Genomic DNA, 20,398 nt, shown 5'->3' on the forward strand with positions numbered 1-20,398 from the left:
TATCGGGTAGCCTGGATGCTAGGCGATTGGCCAACAGTCTGGAGAGCAACTTTGCAAAGCTATGAATCAAAGCAGTCGGTCTGTTAATCTTTTGCCTTCTTCGCTGTTAAGACAGCTGAAACTGCTCCTTGCACAAGAGAAGAAAGAGTTCCAATTCCAACACTGAAACAGCAGGTCGTCCTCGGCTGATGTTGCAGTGGAGGTTGATAGGGAATGCGAGTTCCTGCACCTTTTTCTGTTAGAACAAAGGGATAACTAGATGGGGTCAGCCGCCAATGGGCCAAATGGCTCTCCCGATTCGAGGTGGCACCGCTTGGCCTCACCTGGTCTGTTTGTTTCAGGCAAGTGGCGAGGGCGGCGGAGCCGAGTGACCGCCCGCCGCAGCAGCGAACCGTCGCAGCAATCCAATAGTCGCCTTTATTTATTACCACCAGCTAGTTCAGAGCTCAGCAAAACCAGCGGCGCAAAGACCACATCTTTCCTCCCCCCCTCCCACTCCCCGGCGCCGCCCAGCTCCTCCACCTCCGTCCGGCCCGGCATGGCGGCGCTGTCCCGCGCGGCCTCCTGCCTGACCCGGCGGCCGCAGGTGCAGCCGTCGAGGCTGCAGGCGGCGAGGGCGATGGCGTCGTCGCTGTTCGGCCACGTCGAGCCGGCGCCCAAGGACCCCATCCTCGGCGTCACCGAGGCCTACCTCGCGGACCCCTCGCCCGACAAGATGAACGTCGGCGTCGTAAGTGTCCTCGGATCCCCTCGCCGCGACCGGCGAATCTTGCTTTTGCTCGCTTTGCTTGCTCGAGGTTCCTGATGAGACGGGGCCGTGCTTTCCGCCGCAGGGCGCCTACCGGGACGACAACGGCCAGCCCCTCGTGCTCAACTGCGTGCGCGAGGCCGAGCGCCGGATTGCCGGCAACCTCAACATGTCAGTGAGATCTCCCCCCTCCTGCTCCTTTCCAGGGCGGTACCAAAAACTTTGAGGCCGAAATACAAAATGTGGCCCCCACATCTAGAAATTAAAATAACAAAAAATTGTATTTAGATTTCATTATATAGCTTCATGTATTTTGTAATCCTAAGAACTATCTTAGGAATTCATGAGTTTGAGTAAATTTCAAGTCCATCTTGCTGCTTGTGATTTTGAGGACTACACACTAATCTCTAACTCTAGAAGACATGACAAAGTAATTCACAAATAGAACAAAGCTAAATTAAGAATAAAGATGAAGTTCATGGTTATTAGTGGAAAATTTGCGTTGCTTGTGATCAGATTTTGACGCAAATGCGATGATGCCAGGTCAATAGAACTGAAGTGTAAGCACCCACTGATCCATTAGATGAACAGAAGTCGTCAAGGAGATAAGAAGCCAATACAATAACACACTTAGATACCATTGCATCCTAATTGAGAAATAAAAAATTAGAAAAACTATATGGGGGCATGACTGCAATGGTAGGACTCCAAGAACAGCATCTATTCCCTTTCAAAAAATAATAGCATGTGGCAGCTCCAGCAGGACCTGTACTTGGCAGATGGCAACTCGTAGTGGCGGTGATACGGCCCTTATGCTTATTGCCGATTGCGTCATGCATCCTGCATTGAAACCTCGAAGGCCTTTGAGTCACGCTACATTAGTCTGTGAGATTTTGGCGCATGTTGAAGTGGATTTGTGGAAAGTAACTGATGCTCAGGTGGGTTAATTGCTGATTATGGGACCCTTCAAATTTGGGGGCCCTATGCGGTCACACCACTTGCGCTGTGCCTTATATGGGCCTGCTCCTTGCCTCGGCCTCATGCTGCCGGCCGTTCTTGCTTTCTTCCCCCTTCTTTTTCCTTCGATATCATGAAAATGACAGTTTTGGAGTGATGCTGTGTGTTTCTTCTCGAACGGTCTCTACTGTCCAGTTCATGGCTTAGCATTTCCCCATTTGTTCCATCTTACTTAACAGGATACAAGGTTTTTAAAGCGTTAGGGCGAGGTGAGGCGAGCCACCACCGCCTTATCGCCTAGGCGGACTAAGACGACACCTTAGGCGAGGCGAGCCACCGCCGCCTTGTCGCCTAGGCGACGCCTTAAAAACACTGGCAGGATGCCAATTTGGACTTGCTCTTAGGATTCTGTAGCACAACAATTACTTCCATACTACAATCGTGGAATTGATCTGTTCATCCAAGACATGGTGCTACCAATTTGTAGAACAGGATGCTATGGGTTCTGATCAGCCTCCTGTTATTGATACATTGCAATTTTTGAAACAGGGAGTACCTCCCAATGGGAGGCAGTATAAAGACGATTGAAGAATCTCTGAAGCTGGCGTACGGAGAGGATTCCGAATTCATCAAAGACAAGAGGATCGCGGCAGTGCAGGCGCTTTCGGGCACTGGTGCCTGTCGGCTCTTTGCTGATTTCCAAAAGCGATTCTTGCCCGATTCGCAAATCTACATACCTACACCAACGTGGGCCAAGTGAGTTGGCATCATGATGTGACACTGGTTGATATTTACTTTACTTTAAAAAAAAAAGAGCGAAACAGAGCTATGGAGATTAGTGCATTCCATTGCTATTTGTTTGAAAAGGAGTTAGTCTCACTGTAATTCTAGCTGCTTATGGTAGCCATCCAGGATTTTTCACTGGATTACCTTTGGCCTGTCAGTATTATTTATAAAATATTATAGCTAACTTCAATCTGGGAATTTCTCCAGCCATCACAATATTTGGAGGGATGCTCAAGTGCCACAGAAGTCATTCACATACTACCATCCAGAGTCGAGAGGGCTTGATTTTTCAGGACTAATGAATGACATCAAGGTGATTTATCTCTTTTTCATTTTTACAAGTTCAATATTGTTTCTTTTGACTTCTTCCATTCTTGCTGCTTCCTGTATCAACCTTTTTAAACATTTTTGTTATAAGATGTCGTGGCTAAGCAGCTACCAAGTTAGCTTCTCTTATTACTTTTGTCAGTCTTGCCTTGAGATCTCTTAGGTGCATTTATAGTTCTTTTGGCACAATACAAATACCTAGTCAGTTGAAACTTGGAAATTGGAACCTAGAGAGACTATTTCTGCTCTGTGGCTCTGGCCTGTTGACAATTTGTCTGAAATTGCTTGTGTTTATGTTTTCTCTGTCCTCCCATCTGCAGAATGCTCCAGATGGTTCGTTCTTTTTGCTGCATGCATGTGCTCATAATCCTACTGGAGTAGATCCTACAGAGGAACAATGGAGGGAAATATCCCATCTGTTCAAGGTAAGGGGGACGCAAAATTATCAGACAACAGTATTACCTGTACTGAACTCCTACCAGCCACAACAGTCAAATTTCACTTTCCTTCCTCTACAGGTGAAAAAACATTTTCCATTCTTTGACATGGCATACCAAGGGTTTGCCAGCGGTGATCCAGAGAGAGATGCTAAGGCAATCCGAATTTTCCTTGAAGATGGACACCAAATTGGATGTGCTCAGTCATACGCAAAGAACATGGGACTTTATGGACAGAGAGTAGGATGCCTGAGGTATTTTTTACATATAGCATTATCACCTGCAGTGCTTCTTAGTATAATGATGACGTGCATACTTGTGTGAGATGGAATATGGTCACTGGCAACTTTTGAGAAAAATAACTGTTGGATTTCTCAAAATATAAAGATTCAAAAGGAAGGAGAAATACGTGACTTAGTGAATTCGAGTGCTCCTTATTCCATTCTATCTGTTGTTAATTGGATGACATTAAAATACTAGGTGGTCCATTCTTTAAACCTTTGGTCTAATAGTGACTTTAGCCTTATCACATATATTTCTTTAGACAATGGTAGTACAGCTCTGGCATCTGCATCGACTACGCATGCACAACCAGTTCTTGTCAGTATAATAATTTGTGTTTGTTACCAACATGCAGTATTTTGTGCGAGGATGAGATGCAAGCAGTTGCTGTCAAGAGCCAACTGCAACAGATTGCAAGACCAATGTACAGCAACCCACCTGTTCATGGTGCACTAGTTGTTTCTATAATCCTCAGTGATCCAGAATTGAAGAGTTTATGGTTAAAAGAGGTCAAGGTAAACTGTGAAACCTACATAACTACTTAAGTTCTTGAATGTTCAAATGCTTAAATCTATTTTAAGTGCATAAAGAAAGAATTGCATTAACAAGCAATTTCAATCACCATTTATTGTCTCAGGGTATGGCTGATCGTATCATTGGAATGCGGACGGCACTTAAGGAAAATCTTGAAAAGCTAGGTTCACCTTTGTCATGGGAGCACATCACTAATCAGGTAAAGACAACTATGAATACAGTTGTTGATATTATTTAGAGTGACTCAGTGACATGTGTATTCCACCAGTTTTCAAGAGTGTCATCTATATTATTAGAGGTTGTTTGGGTTGTATCTTAATGTTGTTGAAGTACATTCAGCACAGGGTTTGGATTAGTAAATCATTTACGAATACAAGGCCCTGTTGAGCTGGCTCACATTAGGTACTAAAAGTTGGGAGTGGAGAATTTCACAGAATTCCTAACATTGTGGCTGACATGTTTTTTCTGTCGCAAAGGCATCTAGTGTTGCTAGTTGTGGCTTCTTGTGTACCTGATTCTTTGAACATACCATTGATTTTTTAGTGACTTGCTAGCAGGTATTACAGGGTTTTTCAGGAGGAATCCATCAGTATTGTTTTCATGCAACAAAAATAGTTCATGCATATTAGTGCTTAAAATTTTCTAAAATGTTGAGTGCAGAGTGCATGCATTCTAGGCAACAAAGTGGAATGGAAGGACTATATCCAATTTTTTTAAGTTAAAACTAAGAGCCAACAATATCAGCCAACTGCACTTTAAGTATACAGAATTACCAACCCAGACCAATATCTTGTGGTGCTGAATTGCTGATATCTTGAGCTGGATAGGAATGCTCTGCAACTTAGATAACCTTAATGTTCTTTTTTCTACCACTACATTTCATTCAAATGTCGTTTCTTTTGAGGTCAGACTCCACATGCAACATTATTATTTGTTATTTTGTTGAATTTGTATATGAATAAATGGTACGTGCTTTGTACAGATTGGGATGTTCTGCTACAGTGGGATGACACCAGAACAAGTTGACCGGTTGACAAATGAATTCCATATTTACATGACCCGCAACGGGAGGATAAGGTATAACACTTCTCGATTTTTTACATCATATTGATGCAATGTTGTATCTCTTCATACCTTCTGGAGAGTGGAGAAAACAAAAGAATCTTACGTAATTCCTGTGCCTTTTTCAGCATGGCTGGTGTAACGACAGGAAATGTTCAATACTTGGCAAATGCTATTCACGAGGTTACCAAACCGAATTGAGTTTGGCCCTCCTACCCTCGTCGGCCGATGAAATGAGGCTTTCAAGTGGCTTTTTTTGGTGCCTGACATATCAACATTATCATTCTTGAGAAATAAGTTCAAGCCTGTTTGGGCTGCCCCAGAGCGAATCTCACATGTACGAGAGTTATAGATGTGATGAAACTTCAGTCTTAAGAGCTACATGATCCTGTTTCTTTTCTTTTTCTTTCTTTTTTCCCATCTTGTCATGGCAATTTTTACACTTAGCTGCAAATGGTTGTAGCATGATCTACAGTTCTGAAGAAAATAAATATGGCAAAATTGAGAACTTGATACTTTCAGCATGCCCGGCGCTTCAGCCACTTCAGTTGCGGATTAATGAATTGCATATTCTGTCAAACAGCCTTTGCGAGTAACCTAACAGGGTTGTTCCACTCGATTTTGTTGCAACTTCACAGCGAGCATTTTGACCAAAGCTTTTGTTGGGGTGCGCCAGGCCCAGCAATGCAACAGCTGGGCAACGCTCAAAGGCCCCAGTGGCAAGCCACTACGGTGGGCTCTTCCCCACAAAAAAAATAAATTTAATATCAAAATAAACACAGCTCACATATCAGATATTAAAGACATTACACTTGATCTTAGCCAAAAGGTCGAGAAAGGTACGTGTTACACTTATCTCTTAGCCAAAAGCCGAGAAAGGTATGAGTTGCGACCAGGCACCCCTGCCTCTTCTTAGGGTGTGTTTGGTTGGGGAGCTGAGTGGGACGGAGTGGTTCCACCCCATGTTTGGTTCACGAGCGTGAGAGCGGAGCCATCCTAAAGAGCGAATATTCACTTCAGATGCCAGATGGCTGCATCCGGTAAAATCGGGCAGACCGAGCGGCTCCAGTTGGACGGCGTCTCTCGCCGTGAGCCCGTGACGCTTTGACGCGACGAGCACAGCGCGGGGCGGAGCATGGCACTCGGCGCTCGGCGCGGAGCAGGGGCGGCGCTCGCGCGCGGAGTAGGTGGAGCTCCTGCGGCACTTGGGCGGAAACGGAGGGGGCGGAGCTCGGTTCGGAGCGGCGGGGTGGAGGTCGACCGGAGCTCAAAGGGGACGGAGGGGTAGAGCTGGGGCGGGAGCGGTTGGAGCGGAGCTCCACCGGAACTCGGGGCAGGGGCATAGCGCGGAGCTCGACCGGAGCTTGGGGGCAGGGGTGGAGTGAGGGCGGGAGCAGGGATGCAAGGGCAAAGCGCGGAGCTCCACCGGAGCCAGGGGCAGGGGCGGAGCGCGGGGCCTCCGCGACGGCGGCGCGGCGGACTGGAGTGGAGGGCCTCCGCGGCGGCGGCGGCGGCGGCGTGGGGGAGGGCCTTGGCGGCGACGTGCCAGCAGATCGGGCGCGGAGGATGGATGGGCAGTAGGCGGTGGTAGAGGAAGAAGACATGGCTGACACGTGAGATCCACAAACGGATGCAGACGGTCAAATGATTCCGTTACCTCATCCCTTCAACCAAACAAGAAATAGAGCCGCTCTATTCCTCCAACCAAACAGATGTATAAGAGCCATTTCATTTTAAAAAATAGGATGGAACTATTCCATTCAACCTCGCTCTCCAACCAAACACAACCTTAAGCGCTGCTGCGCGCCTGCGCCGCCTCTGCGCGCGGCGTGGTCTGGCGCTCGCGCTCCCCCGGCGCGCTTTGCTTGTTTGAGCCCAATGCTGGCTGCGGTTCGCGCCCGGTCTCCTTGCTCCGCCGGCGGCCCAGGTTGGGAGTCTCGTGCCGTAATGTTCCAATATTCTATTCCTCTCCAACCTCCTACGTCGTCAATGCCCTCTCCTCCAGGTGGCTCTTGAGAAATCGCATTTTGTTGCCAATCGAGCTGTTCCTGAACCCAAGTTCAATAACAAATTCAAAAACAAAATGAACAGAGAAAGACCTGTTCATGGCCTGAGAAAGGTGAAAAGGAGCTAAGTAGCCTTGGGAGATATCATTGTGGATTTGTGGTCGATGATTCTGATCGAAACACGAGGAATTACGGCCTGATATCATGTTGCTACGATTCTTTTTTCCTTTTTTGGTTTTGATAGAGGTAATGTGATGTTAGAACAGCACATGTGTTTCATCACATGGAGTGTACTCCGTACCATCCTTAGTTCCTTACAGCATAACCTGCTTGACACATTCTCAAACGACATGAAACACACCGTGAACTCGCAGTATGCTAAGGACGATGCCAGGACTGTTTTACAGACAGCATATCTTTGTCACGGTAAAAAGTGTTGGAGAAATAAGCTCTCCGTCAATATTTCGAACAAGTCCTGCAGTGAATTCAGCCTTCTCTTCCATAGGGTGAAGCAATACAAAGCTGATGAGATGAAAATTTGGTTGGCTCTACATTAGTGATTAGGTGCCTATGCCTAACTTGTTTCTCAGTTTTCTTTTAGTTTCTTTTCCCCCTTTCCTTCTGTTTACTTGTAACCTGCGACTCCTGGTTTTTCATTTTTAATATATCTAATCAGTAGGGGATTTATCCCCTCCTGTTCTTTCAAAAAAAAATATATTTCGAACAAGTTACAGTAAAAATCTGACTACCAGCGTAAGGATGGCAGAAGCAAAGCAAAGTGACCATCATGATCTCCCTAGTTCCAAGTTCAAAATGGTCTCTAAGGTGCAGCAACCCCCAGCAAACTCTTCACAACTAGAAGTACATCCAGAATATACATGTTTTGTACAATTTCATCATTTTTCTCTTTCATCCCCCCCCCCCCTCCACACACACAAGACCTAGAGCAATAACTGTCATCTGGGACCGGACAGCTCGATTGGTTCTATTATGAAGGATGACGAATCATGAGGATCCTCATGTCGGACAGAGAAACTGTAAGGGCCTCCATAAGGAAGAGGTTCTCTATTCAACTCGATGCTGCTCTCTGCCAGTGTGACGTTCGCTTCAAGAGCGTGCAGAACTTCTGACATCTTAGGCCGAAGGATAGGGTTGGTATGCGTACATTGGATAATCACGTCAACAGAACACTCCAGCTCTGCAACATCAAATGAATCCTTGAGATCCCTGTCAACCAGCTTATCCAGTTTCTTTTCCTCCTTCAGTTCTCTAACCTGGAGAAGAGGAACATGGGTGTTAAATGTCTCCCACTTGGGAGTTAAATGCAGTAAATAGTACACAAATATGTGCATAGGAGTTTACCCAATCTAGAATCATGCCCTTCTGAGACTGGCCATGTCCATTGCTCAGGGTTTTAGGACCAGTAATCAATTCCAACAGGAGAATACCAAACCCATAAACATCAGTCTTTTCTGAAGACTGTCCAGTTGAAAGATACTCAGGAGCAATATGCCCAATAGTGCCCCGAACTGCAGTAGTAACATGTGATTCTTGTCGGTCAAGAAGTTTTGCCAATCCAAAATCCCCAACGATTGCTTCAAAACTTTCATCAAGCAATATGTTTGCAGCTTTGACATCTCTGTGAATGATCTTAGGATTGCATTGTTCATGAAGGTAGAGTAATCCCCTGGCAGCCCCAAGAGCAATGCGCATGCGTTTACTCCAATCAAGAGACGGTTTTCCATTACGATAATCTGCAAATTATAACTCCGTGTTAAAGCGAGAAAAGGCTATATAAGCAAAGGATAACAAGAACCAACCAAAACACAGATTAAAAGAAAATATTTACAAGCAATGAGAAAGGCTAGCACAGAACGACAATTCTAGACAATATAACAAACAATGAAATGTTGCAGACAGACAGTTAAAGTTACCTCTCAATCGATCAGCAACACTGCCATTTGGCATATATGGATATACAAGTAACCGCTCTTTCGAGGTCATGCAAAAGCCATACAAGTGCAAGAGATTCCTGTGCACAGCAAGACCAATCAACTCAACTTCTGTTTGAAATTGAACTTCACCAGTAACATCAGGATCTTTTAATCTCTTCACTGCCACTAAAGGTCCATTTCTCAGACAGCCTTTATAAACAATACCAAAGCCTCCTTGGCCTAATACATTCTTCGAATTAAAATTGTCCGTTGCACTTTGCAGATCGTGGAATGAGAAATGCTTCAGATGACCCAATTCAAACTCTAGATCTTGATCTACAGATAAACAAAAGAAAGAATTCATCAAATCATGACCTTATTCACCAGTAAGAGAGCATGTAGTTATATAATTACCAGCAGAAGCAAAAGGCAAGCGCCATCTGCAGTAACTTAGCCAATACACGAACAACAAAACTAATACTGTGGAACAGGTGACGCTTAGAGAAATTGCCAGTGCTAATTGATGATGGTTCTTGGCCCTTTGCACCTGTCTAGACGCTGTCCCTGCCATTAATATTTACAGTTAAGTTCCAGTTTCTAAGAATAGACATGTTAAAGATAGGGCATCTGGTAAAGTAACTACCATTAGTTGCTGCTGTCAAATCCGAACAGCCATGTATAATTGATGAATTGCAAAGGAACTGATTTCCCGCAAGCCTGAGAAATAAAGGGAATAGTGATTTAAAGTGAATTATAATCAGAAAAGAAAAAGGTGTGCCCAGTTTGAGCAAAACCAGTTGGACTTTAATAAGTGAATTATGGTGTCAGAAAGGTAGGCAGGAAATAATCATTCATTGCAGCTGATCAAAGATTTTGGATAATCGAATGGAGCAAAATAGTACTGTGTTCATTTAAAAAATGTACATCTTATAGTTTTGTAAATCTTCTTCTGACATATAAGGCAGATGTGCAAATTTAATGTCCTTTTCTCTCTTCTGCCCTCATCTGTCATCCCTCCAATATTTTTTTAATAACCAACTACACTAACTATCCCATTTCTTATTATTGAGAGATTCAAACCACGGATGTCATGCTTGATCGAATGCACTTAAAAAGACACTTTGAGTAAGATAAACAGAAGCTTATTGTACACATACTCCTGACACTGACCTGTAGTCATGTGCATAGATTTTTGGAACTGGGCCACTTAAATTGTTGAATGATAGGTCACTGAAACATATTTCCTTGTCAGTTTAAAGCTAATAGTAATAGTTACACAGAGGTCATTTACTTATGTGAACAGAGATCAGAGAAAACAAACAAGTAGGAAAGAAACGTACAGGAATATGAGACCTGGAAGCTTAGCAACATCCACAGGGATCTGCCCAGACAAGTTATTCCTATCAAGGCGCCTGACAGATTCAAAATACAACAGTCAATACAAAATACATCTTGCAACCTTAAAGAAGTATTTTGATATCAACTCACAGGTAATTTAATCGAGTCAACTGCCCCAATGAACTTGGAATATCACCAACAAACTCATTGCTAGAAAGGTCAAGAGCATTCAGATTGGTCAGCTTCCCTATTTCTGGAGGAATATCACCTGATATTTTGTTATTTTGTAGTGACCTGAAATAAATCGGCAAATAAGCTAAGCTATTGAACACAGATACTATCTCATTTTCACAAGGATAAATGGTAAGTTGATAATCAACGAAAACCGGCAGCAAGTAAGATACAGGTCCGTAATTGAGATTAGAAAGTACTGTTAGGAGATCATCAAATCGCCAAATGCCCTAGAATTTTACAATGGGTGAACAATCTGGCATACTTTTAAAATTGGATGGACATCCCACCAACCCAATCAGACAGTTCTGATCTTCCTGTCTCATTCCAGGATAATCACCAATTTAAGCAAATAGTACTGCCAATAATTTCATAGTAAGAGAACACTGGTGAGGTGAATGTTATACATTCAACAGATCAATGCTAGGCCCGTGTAGCACAACTATATATTATAAACCCACGATGCGTGGTTGAATGGCCTTATAAGAAAGGAATACTATAATTGAAATTGTCACAAAAGGGGGGAAATCTAGCTTTATGTACCTAATTCCAGCAAATGTTTCTAATTTAAACTAAAAAGAAAAATAAGCAACAAATCATCTTCTATTGTGATACACTCAAGCCAATTGTAACATGTAAAAAGTATCGACCAATGTATTATGTGATGTGTCATGCAATTGCACAATCCAATATGTCTGGATTTAAAAAAGTAGCACATATATAGGCAATCTTCTATAGAGTTAGGAACCATAACACAGATAGCAGCAATGGTAGAATTCTGGGTCTATTTGCTTTCATATGATTCCAAAAGGATCTAGGCACAACCAAACCTAACTTATTTCCAATAAAAAAGAAAAAAAAGGTGTGTGATGCCCATCGTCTCTTGTACAGTGAACTATTATATCATATTATACTAAGTTGTGGTTGTACTGTGTACTGAACTCAGAGAGTTGAGAGTTCAGGCTTACTATATATATAAGCAGCGTATAGATCCTATGCATGATTTTCATTAACTTAATAATAAGCCGAGAGGTTATTGTAATCTTACTTCCATCGTCAATTAACAGCTCTGAAACTGACATGATAGTGGCACATCAGTTGCTGTTGGACAAACGAACAAATAAGTTGGAGAAAGTTGACACTCTACTCACTGTCGTTTTCCTATTTTCTATAACACCCATGAACCATGCAATTCTGGACCAAGCCCAGGCCGAAAACACACCAATTTTACAGTGTCACGAGACAGGCCGTGTAAGAGTAGCTGATAACGAATAAAACAAGCAGCAGGCATGACGGGGACGGGCGAGGTGAACCCCTTACATTGTCTGCAGGTGGCTGAGGTTCCCGATGCTCGGCGACAGCATCCCGGACAAGCCGTTGTTGGCCATCTGGCTGCAGCCCCCGCGCGAGGCGAAACAGAGCGCCGTCATTGATCCGCAACAAGCATAGCAGCAGCCCAACCCAACAGGAGGGAAGGAGCAGGATGAGACGGAGGGTTTCGCGGAGGGAGCAGCTCACTCACAGCGAGACGACGAACTTGTCGGGGGAGCAGGCGACCATGGACCAGGTGCAGGGGTCGACGGAGTTGATGTCCCACAGCGCCATGACCCCCTTCTCGTCCCGCAGCCGGCTCTTCACCGCCATCAGCGCCGCCACTGCAGCACAAGCGAAAATTGCTCAGCACCAGCAACCCCGTGACCGTCCCGTCCCTCGAAGGCCGAAGCAGGCGACCGAACCCTAAACCCTTTGAACCCCACCCCACGCGCACGCGCGCGCGCGCACCTTCGTAGTTGAGCCCCTTGGGCGAGAGCGGCGGGTCCCCGGCCGCGGCCCAGCCCGCAGCAGCCAGCACCGAGACCGCCGCCAGCGCCGCGGCGAAGGGAGGAAACCGCGGCGACGCCGCCGCCATGGCAAAGAGCGGGAGCGAGAGAGAGACTGCTGGGGAAGCGCGGCGCAAGCGGAGGTGGCGGCGGCGAGGGCGTGGGTGGTGGCCATGGTATATTACCCACCCGGCGGGGGGCTTTGGGGGGCGTATCGAGCGCAGTGACGGAGTAGATTAGTAGGTTAATTAGGGCGGGTGTGAGGGTGGGGATTTGGGGCGTTGTTAATTAAGAGGGGCGATTAGTGGGGGCGCTGTCCGAGATGTAGAGTGGAGACGGGTGGCTGGGGCGGGCGGGTGGGGAATTGTGCCCGGTGTTTGGGCGCCCCGGGCCGGTCTCGATTCCCCCTCTTTTGTCGCCGCGGTTTTGTTTGCATTGTTTTTCTTGGATCCTCGAGATGGATGGATGGAAGGGGTGGGCGGCGACCAGGGAGTTGGCGCTTCCGGTCTGCCAATTGCGCCACCTGCTGCTCCTTCGCCTGTTTGTTGCTTCCTTCTTGTTTTTTCGCCCCTCTCCCGAGTCCCGATACGGTAGTTTGTTCTCTTCTTGGAAAAGTTCAAATGATGATTTTTCTTAATCCGATTCGAGTAGCATTTTACTAGCACGTTCTGGTCACCACAAGTCCATGGCTTTGCCCTCTGACACCGTCCATAGTCAGCAGATGCCACTGCAATTAAACTGACGTACTCCTCTTCGTAGAAATTGCCAATCAAAGTGTCGTCTCAACTCTCAAGATCCGTAACAAATGTGGCAGCGGACTAATTGCAGCGCGTAAATCATCATAAGCATATGCAGATATGCAGTGCTTGCTTGGTTGTGTCTGATGGCTGGTGCTGATTTGTTATGAGAGAACAGTACTGCTGGCTGATGGCGGGTGCTGATTTGTTATGAGAGAACAGTACTGCTGACTGGCTGGTAGCTGGTGGCTGATGCTGATTTAATATGAGAGAACAGTACTGCTGGCTGGTTGGCTGACAAGCCAAACAAACACAGGGTCGTACATGCACATAATGTGTTCAGCAAAACACCACCTACTTTGCTACGTGTTTGTAGCTTCCATTCCCTTGCCCCTTCAAGCTCACACGTACCATCCGCCCAGCGCTACCAGCATCTTGGTGGGTTCTGGGGGATGCATTTTCCCCAAAAGATTAATGAGATTAGAAGTGCAAGTGCTAAGTCTGACCCTACTTTTCAAAAAGTCTGACCCTACTTCCAAATGACCTTTACTCCTACTCAACTGAGAATCCGCCATGGCTCCACCTGCTCACTTGGAAACCTGTAGCTGCAGCGCTGTTGGTTTTTCAATAGCAACATGTCAGTACACCGGGATTATTGACCATAGAACACTGAAAATTATGCAGGGAGCCACCGAATCAAATCCAAGTATCAACCAGTGTGAAATCAATGAACCTTCAAAGAGGAAAAAAAATGGCATCCTTTTACTAGCAACTTGGTGGAGTACAGGTCAACTCCAAAAGCCGTTGAGACAGAAAACTGAGCAGGTGTATCACGGTGTCGGCGTCACGATGAAGCGAATAAATGGCGGCCTGCTCAACCACGCTAACGAACAGAATCAATCGCCGGTGGACCACGCCGCGAAGCCGACAGAACCCATTCGCCCTCACCTGTGCCTTTTATTCCCCATTAGGCATTCTCCAACGCCTCCCCCCAAACCCCCCTCCCCCCTGTGTGGGGGGGAGTTTTAGAGGGGAGGGTGCCTCCAACGGCACCCCCTAAAACTCCCCCTACGTAGGGGTGGAGTTGAATCTCCCCCCACGTATAGGAGGAGATTACAACTCACTCTATACTTTAATCACGTCATTTGTTTATGATAAAAAATTTATTTGAATTTCGTAACTTGATAACAATATGTATTATAGTAGTACAAATATAGTACTATTTTTTTCAGAATTTAAAAATGATAAATAAATAGTTAAAGAGTGAGGTATAGTGTATAGGGGGAATGGATATGGGGGGAATGGTTGGAGAGAAGGAGTTATAGGGGGAAGAATCTTTTGGAGAGAGGTAGTAAAATATAGTAAATAGTACGTTTGGGGGGAGTAGGATGGAGGGAATGGTTGGAGAAAGCCTTATAGCTTTGTTTGGCTATCCTGCCTTGCATTAGACACATGCCTATTTCATGCTACCTTCGAGGGCAATTCATCCAGGGTCGTATCATCCATAAACAGTTTAGAAATTCATAGTAAGGTTGACAGTAGATTCCTATAAATCCCACTTGCATTGCATGATGGCAGCGGAAATAATTGCACACAAATCCGATCGACGTTCAACAAGGTTGACAATGAAAAAAAATAGTTGATTTCAACTAAACAGGGTAAACGACTTGATAATTACCATAACACAAGATAATTTCCCATCAATAACATTTACAGAATTACATTGACTGACACCCGGGGATATGGAACACTTACAGGCGCACTACAACATTTAGCATTGGAGAAAGTAATACGATAGTAGGGATTCCTTCAATAGCTTAACAATACACCACCCCCTTCCCTCCCGCTACTTAGGCTAAATTGGATGGAGCATTAAAACAAGTGACGAGGGCTGGCTGCACCAAACACACCTCCCCTCATGCAACACAATGGCACCAGCTCACGTTTGGCTTTCCAATAATGGTCAGATTCTACATCTTAAATGTGCGGACATGCAGGTTGCCCTTCGTCACGAAGAAGCATCGGAAGCGCAGGGTAAAACACCATACAGCTTCCCTATGGTCCAGTTGCAGGCAATTAACTGAGCCCAACATGCCGCCTCGCATGGTCTGGGATCAACCTGTTGATAAGCTCAGGAGAAGCATTTGCTAGCTGCAAATTAACAGAAAAATATCAGTATCTTTCAAATGTAGAAAAGCATTTACTTTTTAGACATTTCCTTATATGCCATCGGTGTGTCAATGATACATGAGCCCCACCTGTTTTACTGAAAGTGGCAAATAAGGGACTGTACAAATTTGCAATGGCATGAAAATAATTATTCCTTTATTTTTCAGCTGAGCAATTACCATTTCAGTCAAACACAACTACACTTGCCCACATGGTTTGCCTAGTTTCTCAAATAAAAAGAACATGGCAAGCATTAATAAGGTGTATCAGTCTTGAAACTACTTACTTCCTGTTTAAAGTTAAACAGTGGAGGGAATGGCCGACCATTTGGCAACCTTGCATGTGGTTCCCGCAACTCATCAAAGAATGGATGTGCGCATGCTTCAAGCTGCCAGCATTACAAGAATTAGCAGAAAAAAATCAACAGAGTAGGAGTGGTTAGGCATTTCAAACTTGATGCATTACATAGTTGTCCTCTTAAAAAAGATGCTCGTGATACAGACATCTTTTCAAGTTTAATAATTATCATTTCCAGATCAAAGGGGAGGATGTTCACAGCATAGGAAATTAGGAATTACATAAAGAAAATATATCCAGCCGAGAGTAGTACGAGCAACAAACTCCAGAGACTCTTAGCCTCTTGAGTCCTGACAAGGTAATCTAGTGAAATCTGTATACACCGATAAATCAACCAAAGACCTCCTTGGCCGGCCATCAATTTGAAGAGATGAAAAGCTCATTGAGAAGTCATTCATTTTGGATGGTATAAAGTGAAACATTTCCTTCCCCCTAAGGATATCATGTTGGCTTGTACACCACTCATGAGATAGTAAAGGGAAAAACATTATAAAGGTGACATCATATCCAATCATCAATAGTATTTTATAAACATGAAACATTTAACAGCTAACTAGAAAGTGATGGGATGAACATGACCAACCAACCAGGAAGAAGCAATCATTGTCATTACTAATGCTTGCCAATTATTGATAGGTAGATGGCTTCTTTAGTTGACTAGAATCAGTCAAGAAGGAGAAAAGAACTCACAGCAGTGCATCGTAGATTTGGTGAATACTGGAGCAGACGTGAAGCGAGATCTATAGCTTCTGGAGGCATCCGCTTGTGGAAAATCTGCAACAGGAAAGGCATTTCAGTTCAAGTTATGCATCATTAGACCACTCAATGAAATAAAGCTGATAAAATAAAATTTTTCCCATACCTTGTGCCATGGATGAGCTTTGATCTGAGGGAATCTAAATTCAGTGTAGTTTGGGTTCATACATCGAATTTCCTCGCGTGTTGGAGTACCAAGAACCTGCCACCAAAGCAAATTCATTCAATACATGGGAATTAAATAATACAATACTGTGTACATTTCTTTAGAACTAATATAACAAAGTACCTTTATTATCTCAACAAGCTGATCCACAGCACTTTCACCAGGGAAGAGAGGCTGATAAAATCATTATAACAGAAAGATGTTTAGTTCTAGTTTGCTGCTTAGATGGATACGTAACCATAGCCAGATCTGTGGGAAAAGCAGAGAACAGAACTAACTTGGCCAAGAAGCAGCTCAGCAAGAACACATCCAGCTGACCAGATATCAATTGATGTTGTGTACTCAGTCGCCCCAAATATGAGCTCTGGAGCACGGTAATAACGTGAGCATATATATGATATGTTCGCTTCACCTTTGACCTGACCAGATTGTGAATTAAAATGGGATTAGGATGAGTAAACAATATAAATTCTACATATCAACAAACTTGAAACACCACAAAATGGCTCGCATTAAATCAGCAGAAAAAGAAGATGGCATTCAGGTGTGACACTGGATTCTTCTCTCATCCCTCGAAGCCACTCAAAGCAGTTGCTTAATTTTGAGTCCCGACTCCAGATACATCCTCAAAGGGATTTTCTCTAAGGCGGCTAGCATCCTAAGTTTGAGAATCAATAGAAACATTTTATAACAGAAAGGAACTACTTCATCACCAAAAACGATGCATGCAAATCAAACTGCTGAGCTACACCTTCTCTAGAACAACAAGGAAAAACTTTGATCAAATTAGCTGTAGAAAAGCTACGAGACTGCATACTGCATTTACTTACCAACATTTTGGCACTCCCAAAATCACATATCTTCACTTGGTGAGTCAGAGGATCAACCTATGACCAATGAAGTGATATAAGATTAGTTAAGAATAAAGATATTGTGTGAACAAATTCAAAAGTAGGGAAAGGGCATACCAAAAGATTCTGAGGTTTCACATCCCTGTGGCAAACGCCAGGTACAGTGTGAATGTAGGCTAAACCCCGAAATATCTGCATAAAAACACCAAGCAAAAATGAAATCACATTCAAACTACTGTAGCTTTCTCAAATCAATAAAGAGCAGTAGAAGTTCCAAAAGAATGGAAGTGATATTTTACCTGGTAGGTGTATAACTTGACATATATAAGCGGCATCCTCTGGTTCATATTGCTGTAATGCTTCAGTACACGATACAGTGACTCAGGAACAAACTCCATCACCAAGTTAAGGAAAAGTTCATCCCTGCTTGTGGTAGAGAAGAAGCAATGCTTCAAGGAGACGACATTGCAGTGATCCATGGATCGCATGATTTGAAGCTCCCTATTCTTGTACCGCTTGTCCTGTAAAACCTTCTTAATTGCAACAGTCTCACCAGTCTCCAGACATTTAGCCTACATGTACATGCAGCAGAAAAGGAATCAGTGCAACTACAGAAAAAAAAATTCAGGCAGGAAAAAGTATGCACAAAAGCAAACATCACTTTACCTGGAAAACGATTCCGAATGATCCAGTTCCCACAACTCTCTCGGCCATGTAGCTGATAGTCTACGAAGCACAAAACCATACAACCAAAGTTAGGAAACAGATCCTTGTACGCATAAGGTCCTGCAATTACTAGGTTGGCTAAAAGTTACCCTTTTAGGTTCTCCATTCTTGCCTCCAATGGTTGTTGAGATTATGTGACCAGTGACTGGATCACCCCCTTCAATCATAGAACCAGCTTGCTGTCACGAAATAAAGCCCATAAGAAAAGACAACATATAGCCGAAGCAAGCAAAGATACCATAACAAGCACTTATTAACAACCAAGTTTGTGGTATCCAGAGTTCAAAGAGCCTAAGTTTGCGTACATCACCAATGATCACAAAGCAGAGGGGTCGCTCAATCACAGCCCACCGCACTATTGCTAACCTCATGCAAACTAGGCTTGCTCGAATTAGACAAAGTATACATCATGAACTTCGCTACAGGCCAATCTCACCACAATTTTGCAATAAGAGTAAGATCAACGGTGGTACTCATCTCAAAACAAGAATTAACTAGTTTGATTCCCCCATTTAGAAAACATCCAAGTCATGATTAGGTGTAGTAAGTTAAGCAGTACAGGAGGAAAAACTTGCAAAGGTGCCCCAAACCAGCATGCCAAGCCAACCGGTCTGGGGAAGCAGGCGTCGAGAAGCTTGCATAGCGCGCACGCAAAGACCAGACGGAAGGAAGACAGTGCATGTCCTCCCTGGCAAGCAACGCTCCTCTCCACCTCCCTAATCGCAAGAGGAATCGCGCGCGAGCGATGGGGGGACGCGGCCACTGCTGCCCTCGCAGCGCGCGGCGCAGATCTACGCGCGGATCGAACGCGGGAACCACCAGATAGCAAGAGGGGGAAAAACGAAACGCGGGCTCAGAGAGATCCGACGGCCCCCGGCGGAACCGCTCCTGGCCGCCGGAACCACCCGGCCCGCGGCGGAGGAGAATCGCTCACCTTGGCGTCCGCGGGAGCGGTCGCTGCTGCCGCGGCGGCGGGGCGCGGCTGGTCCACCTGCATCGGGTCCGCGGCGCCGGCGGCGTGGGCCCCACCCGGCAGCGCGGCCATGTGGAGGGTGGGGCTGCGGGCGGAGACGACGCGGAAATGGAACCTCCTCTCTCTCCTCTGTCCTCTCTCTCCTCGGTGAGGAGGTTGGGGAGGCGGCTAGGCTAGCGCCATGAGACCCGCCCCTCGCCTTTTTTCCCCTGTTTTTTATTCCCATCCTCCGCCACCCACTACGCTGCTGCTGGGGGAAGGAGGCGTTTTTCCGGACAAGCACTGGCAGTTTTCGCGAATTCTGCGCCGGTGTCGATGCCGCTGCACGATTTTGCATTTGCATCCCCAAATGGATGTTCTTGTAATTCAAAGGAATATGGGGTGGGAGAACGAGGTTTAGCAGTGGTGGGGGAGGGGAACATGGTCAATGTGTCAGTCCGGCTGGTACTTGGAATCTCCCTGGAAGAACGGCTTTCCCCTATCTCTCTTTCGCTTCGGCCGGTGGGGCCCACCCGGTCTGATGAGAATAAAAAAACCGGAAGTGTGTTACAGCTCACAGGTTTACCGTTCGCGGCCAACGGTGTGCAGGTGGGTGTGAAAGGAACTTATCTGGGATGTGTTTAGATGCCCCAAAACTCTCAAATTCAAACTTTCCATCACATCTACATCACATCGAAACATTAAATATAACAAATGATTCATGCATGGAGTACTAAATGTAGATAAATAAAAAAAACTAATTGCATAGTTTTGATGTACGTTGCGAGACGAATCTTTTTAGTATAGTTAGGTCATGGTAGGACAATATTTACCACAAACAAACGAAAAGTGATACAGTGTGTTACAGTGCCCGATATGACTTTTTCTCCCACTTTTCCAGGGATCTAAACACAGCATGGATGGGGTTGTATTTCAATGATGTTGTTTAGAATTAATGATGATGGAGATTTCTAGTCTACTGCCGCCGGTTATGGAATTGTTGCTAAAGTGGACATTTTTTTTGTTGAGTGAGAATATTCAATTGTACATGCACCGTAGGTTTGGTGGTAGAGAACCAAACTTTGATACTAATGTTGTTTTTGGCTTGCTTCGTTTATTTTTCCTTTGCATCATTCGACAGATTCTAAACATAAATTTTATGTAGTTACATGGTAATAATATCCATTACAAAGAAATGATGCACATTTATACGTCGGACGTC

The 20,398-nt window shown here is 44.8% G+C and overlaps 3 protein-coding genes and 1 pseudogene across 4 annotated transcripts; 1 reads left to right on the plus strand and 3 right to left on the minus strand.

The window, feature by feature from the left end:
- Nucleotides 1-289: 289 nt before the first annotated feature.
- On the plus strand, nt 290-5,654 carry LOC120655211 (aspartate aminotransferase, mitochondrial-like). Its single transcript, XM_039932959.1, has 10 exons — nt 290-730; nt 834-919; nt 2,255-2,461; nt 2,699-2,804; nt 3,139-3,243; nt 3,337-3,509; nt 3,893-4,052; nt 4,175-4,270; nt 5,054-5,148; nt 5,262-5,654. The coding sequence occupies exons 1-10, from the start codon at nt 539-541 to the stop codon at nt 5,332-5,334; spliced, it is 1,293 nt and encodes a 430-aa protein (XP_039788893.1). The 5' UTR covers nt 290-538; the 3' UTR covers nt 5,335-5,654.
- A 141-nt stretch (nt 5,655-5,795) lies between these two features.
- On the minus strand, nt 5,796-5,976 carry LOC120657774 (annotated as a pseudogene).
- A 1,897-nt stretch (nt 5,977-7,873) lies between these two features.
- On the minus strand, nt 7,874-12,705 carry LOC120655212 (probable LRR receptor-like serine/threonine-protein kinase At5g45780). 2 transcript variants are annotated; one of them, XM_039932961.1, is made up of 11 exons: nt 12,425-12,705; nt 12,165-12,297; nt 11,963-12,034; nt 10,562-10,705; nt 10,414-10,485; nt 10,244-10,303; nt 9,717-9,790; nt 9,488-9,631; nt 9,074-9,409; nt 8,502-8,893; nt 7,874-8,413 (listed from the first exon to the last, which is right to left on the minus strand). In XM_039932961.1, the coding sequence occupies exons 1-11, from the start codon at nt 12,549-12,551 to the stop codon at nt 8,096-8,098; spliced, it is 1,872 nt and encodes a 623-aa protein (XP_039788895.1). In that variant the 5' UTR covers nt 12,552-12,705; the 3' UTR covers nt 7,874-8,095. The 2 variants fall into 2 exon arrangements, with proteins under 2 accessions (XP_039788895.1, XP_039788894.1); XM_039932960.1 differs by having other exon boundaries at nt 9,488-9,637; nt 12,425-12,702.
- A 2,137-nt stretch (nt 12,706-14,842) lies between these two features.
- LOC120655214 (shaggy-related protein kinase eta) lies at nt 14,843-19,408 on the minus strand. Its single transcript, XM_039932962.1, has 12 exons — nt 19,159-19,408; nt 18,314-18,403; nt 18,165-18,224; nt 17,798-18,070; nt 17,616-17,690; nt 17,478-17,534; nt 16,926-17,066; nt 16,771-16,821; nt 16,588-16,683; nt 16,416-16,499; nt 15,655-15,756; nt 14,843-15,350 (listed from the first exon to the last, which is right to left on the minus strand). The coding sequence occupies exons 1-12, from the start codon at nt 19,267-19,269 to the stop codon at nt 15,276-15,278; spliced, it is 1,215 nt and encodes a 404-aa protein (XP_039788896.1). The 5' UTR covers nt 19,270-19,408; the 3' UTR covers nt 14,843-15,275.
- Nucleotides 19,409-20,398: the final 990 nt, after the last annotated feature.

This window comes from Panicum virgatum, chromosome 1N, assembly GCF_016808335.1.
Source record: "Panicum virgatum strain AP13 chromosome 1N, P.virgatum_v5, whole genome shotgun sequence".
In the NCBI taxonomy this organism is placed as follows: Eukaryota; Viridiplantae; Streptophyta; class Magnoliopsida; order Poales; family Poaceae; genus Panicum; species Panicum virgatum.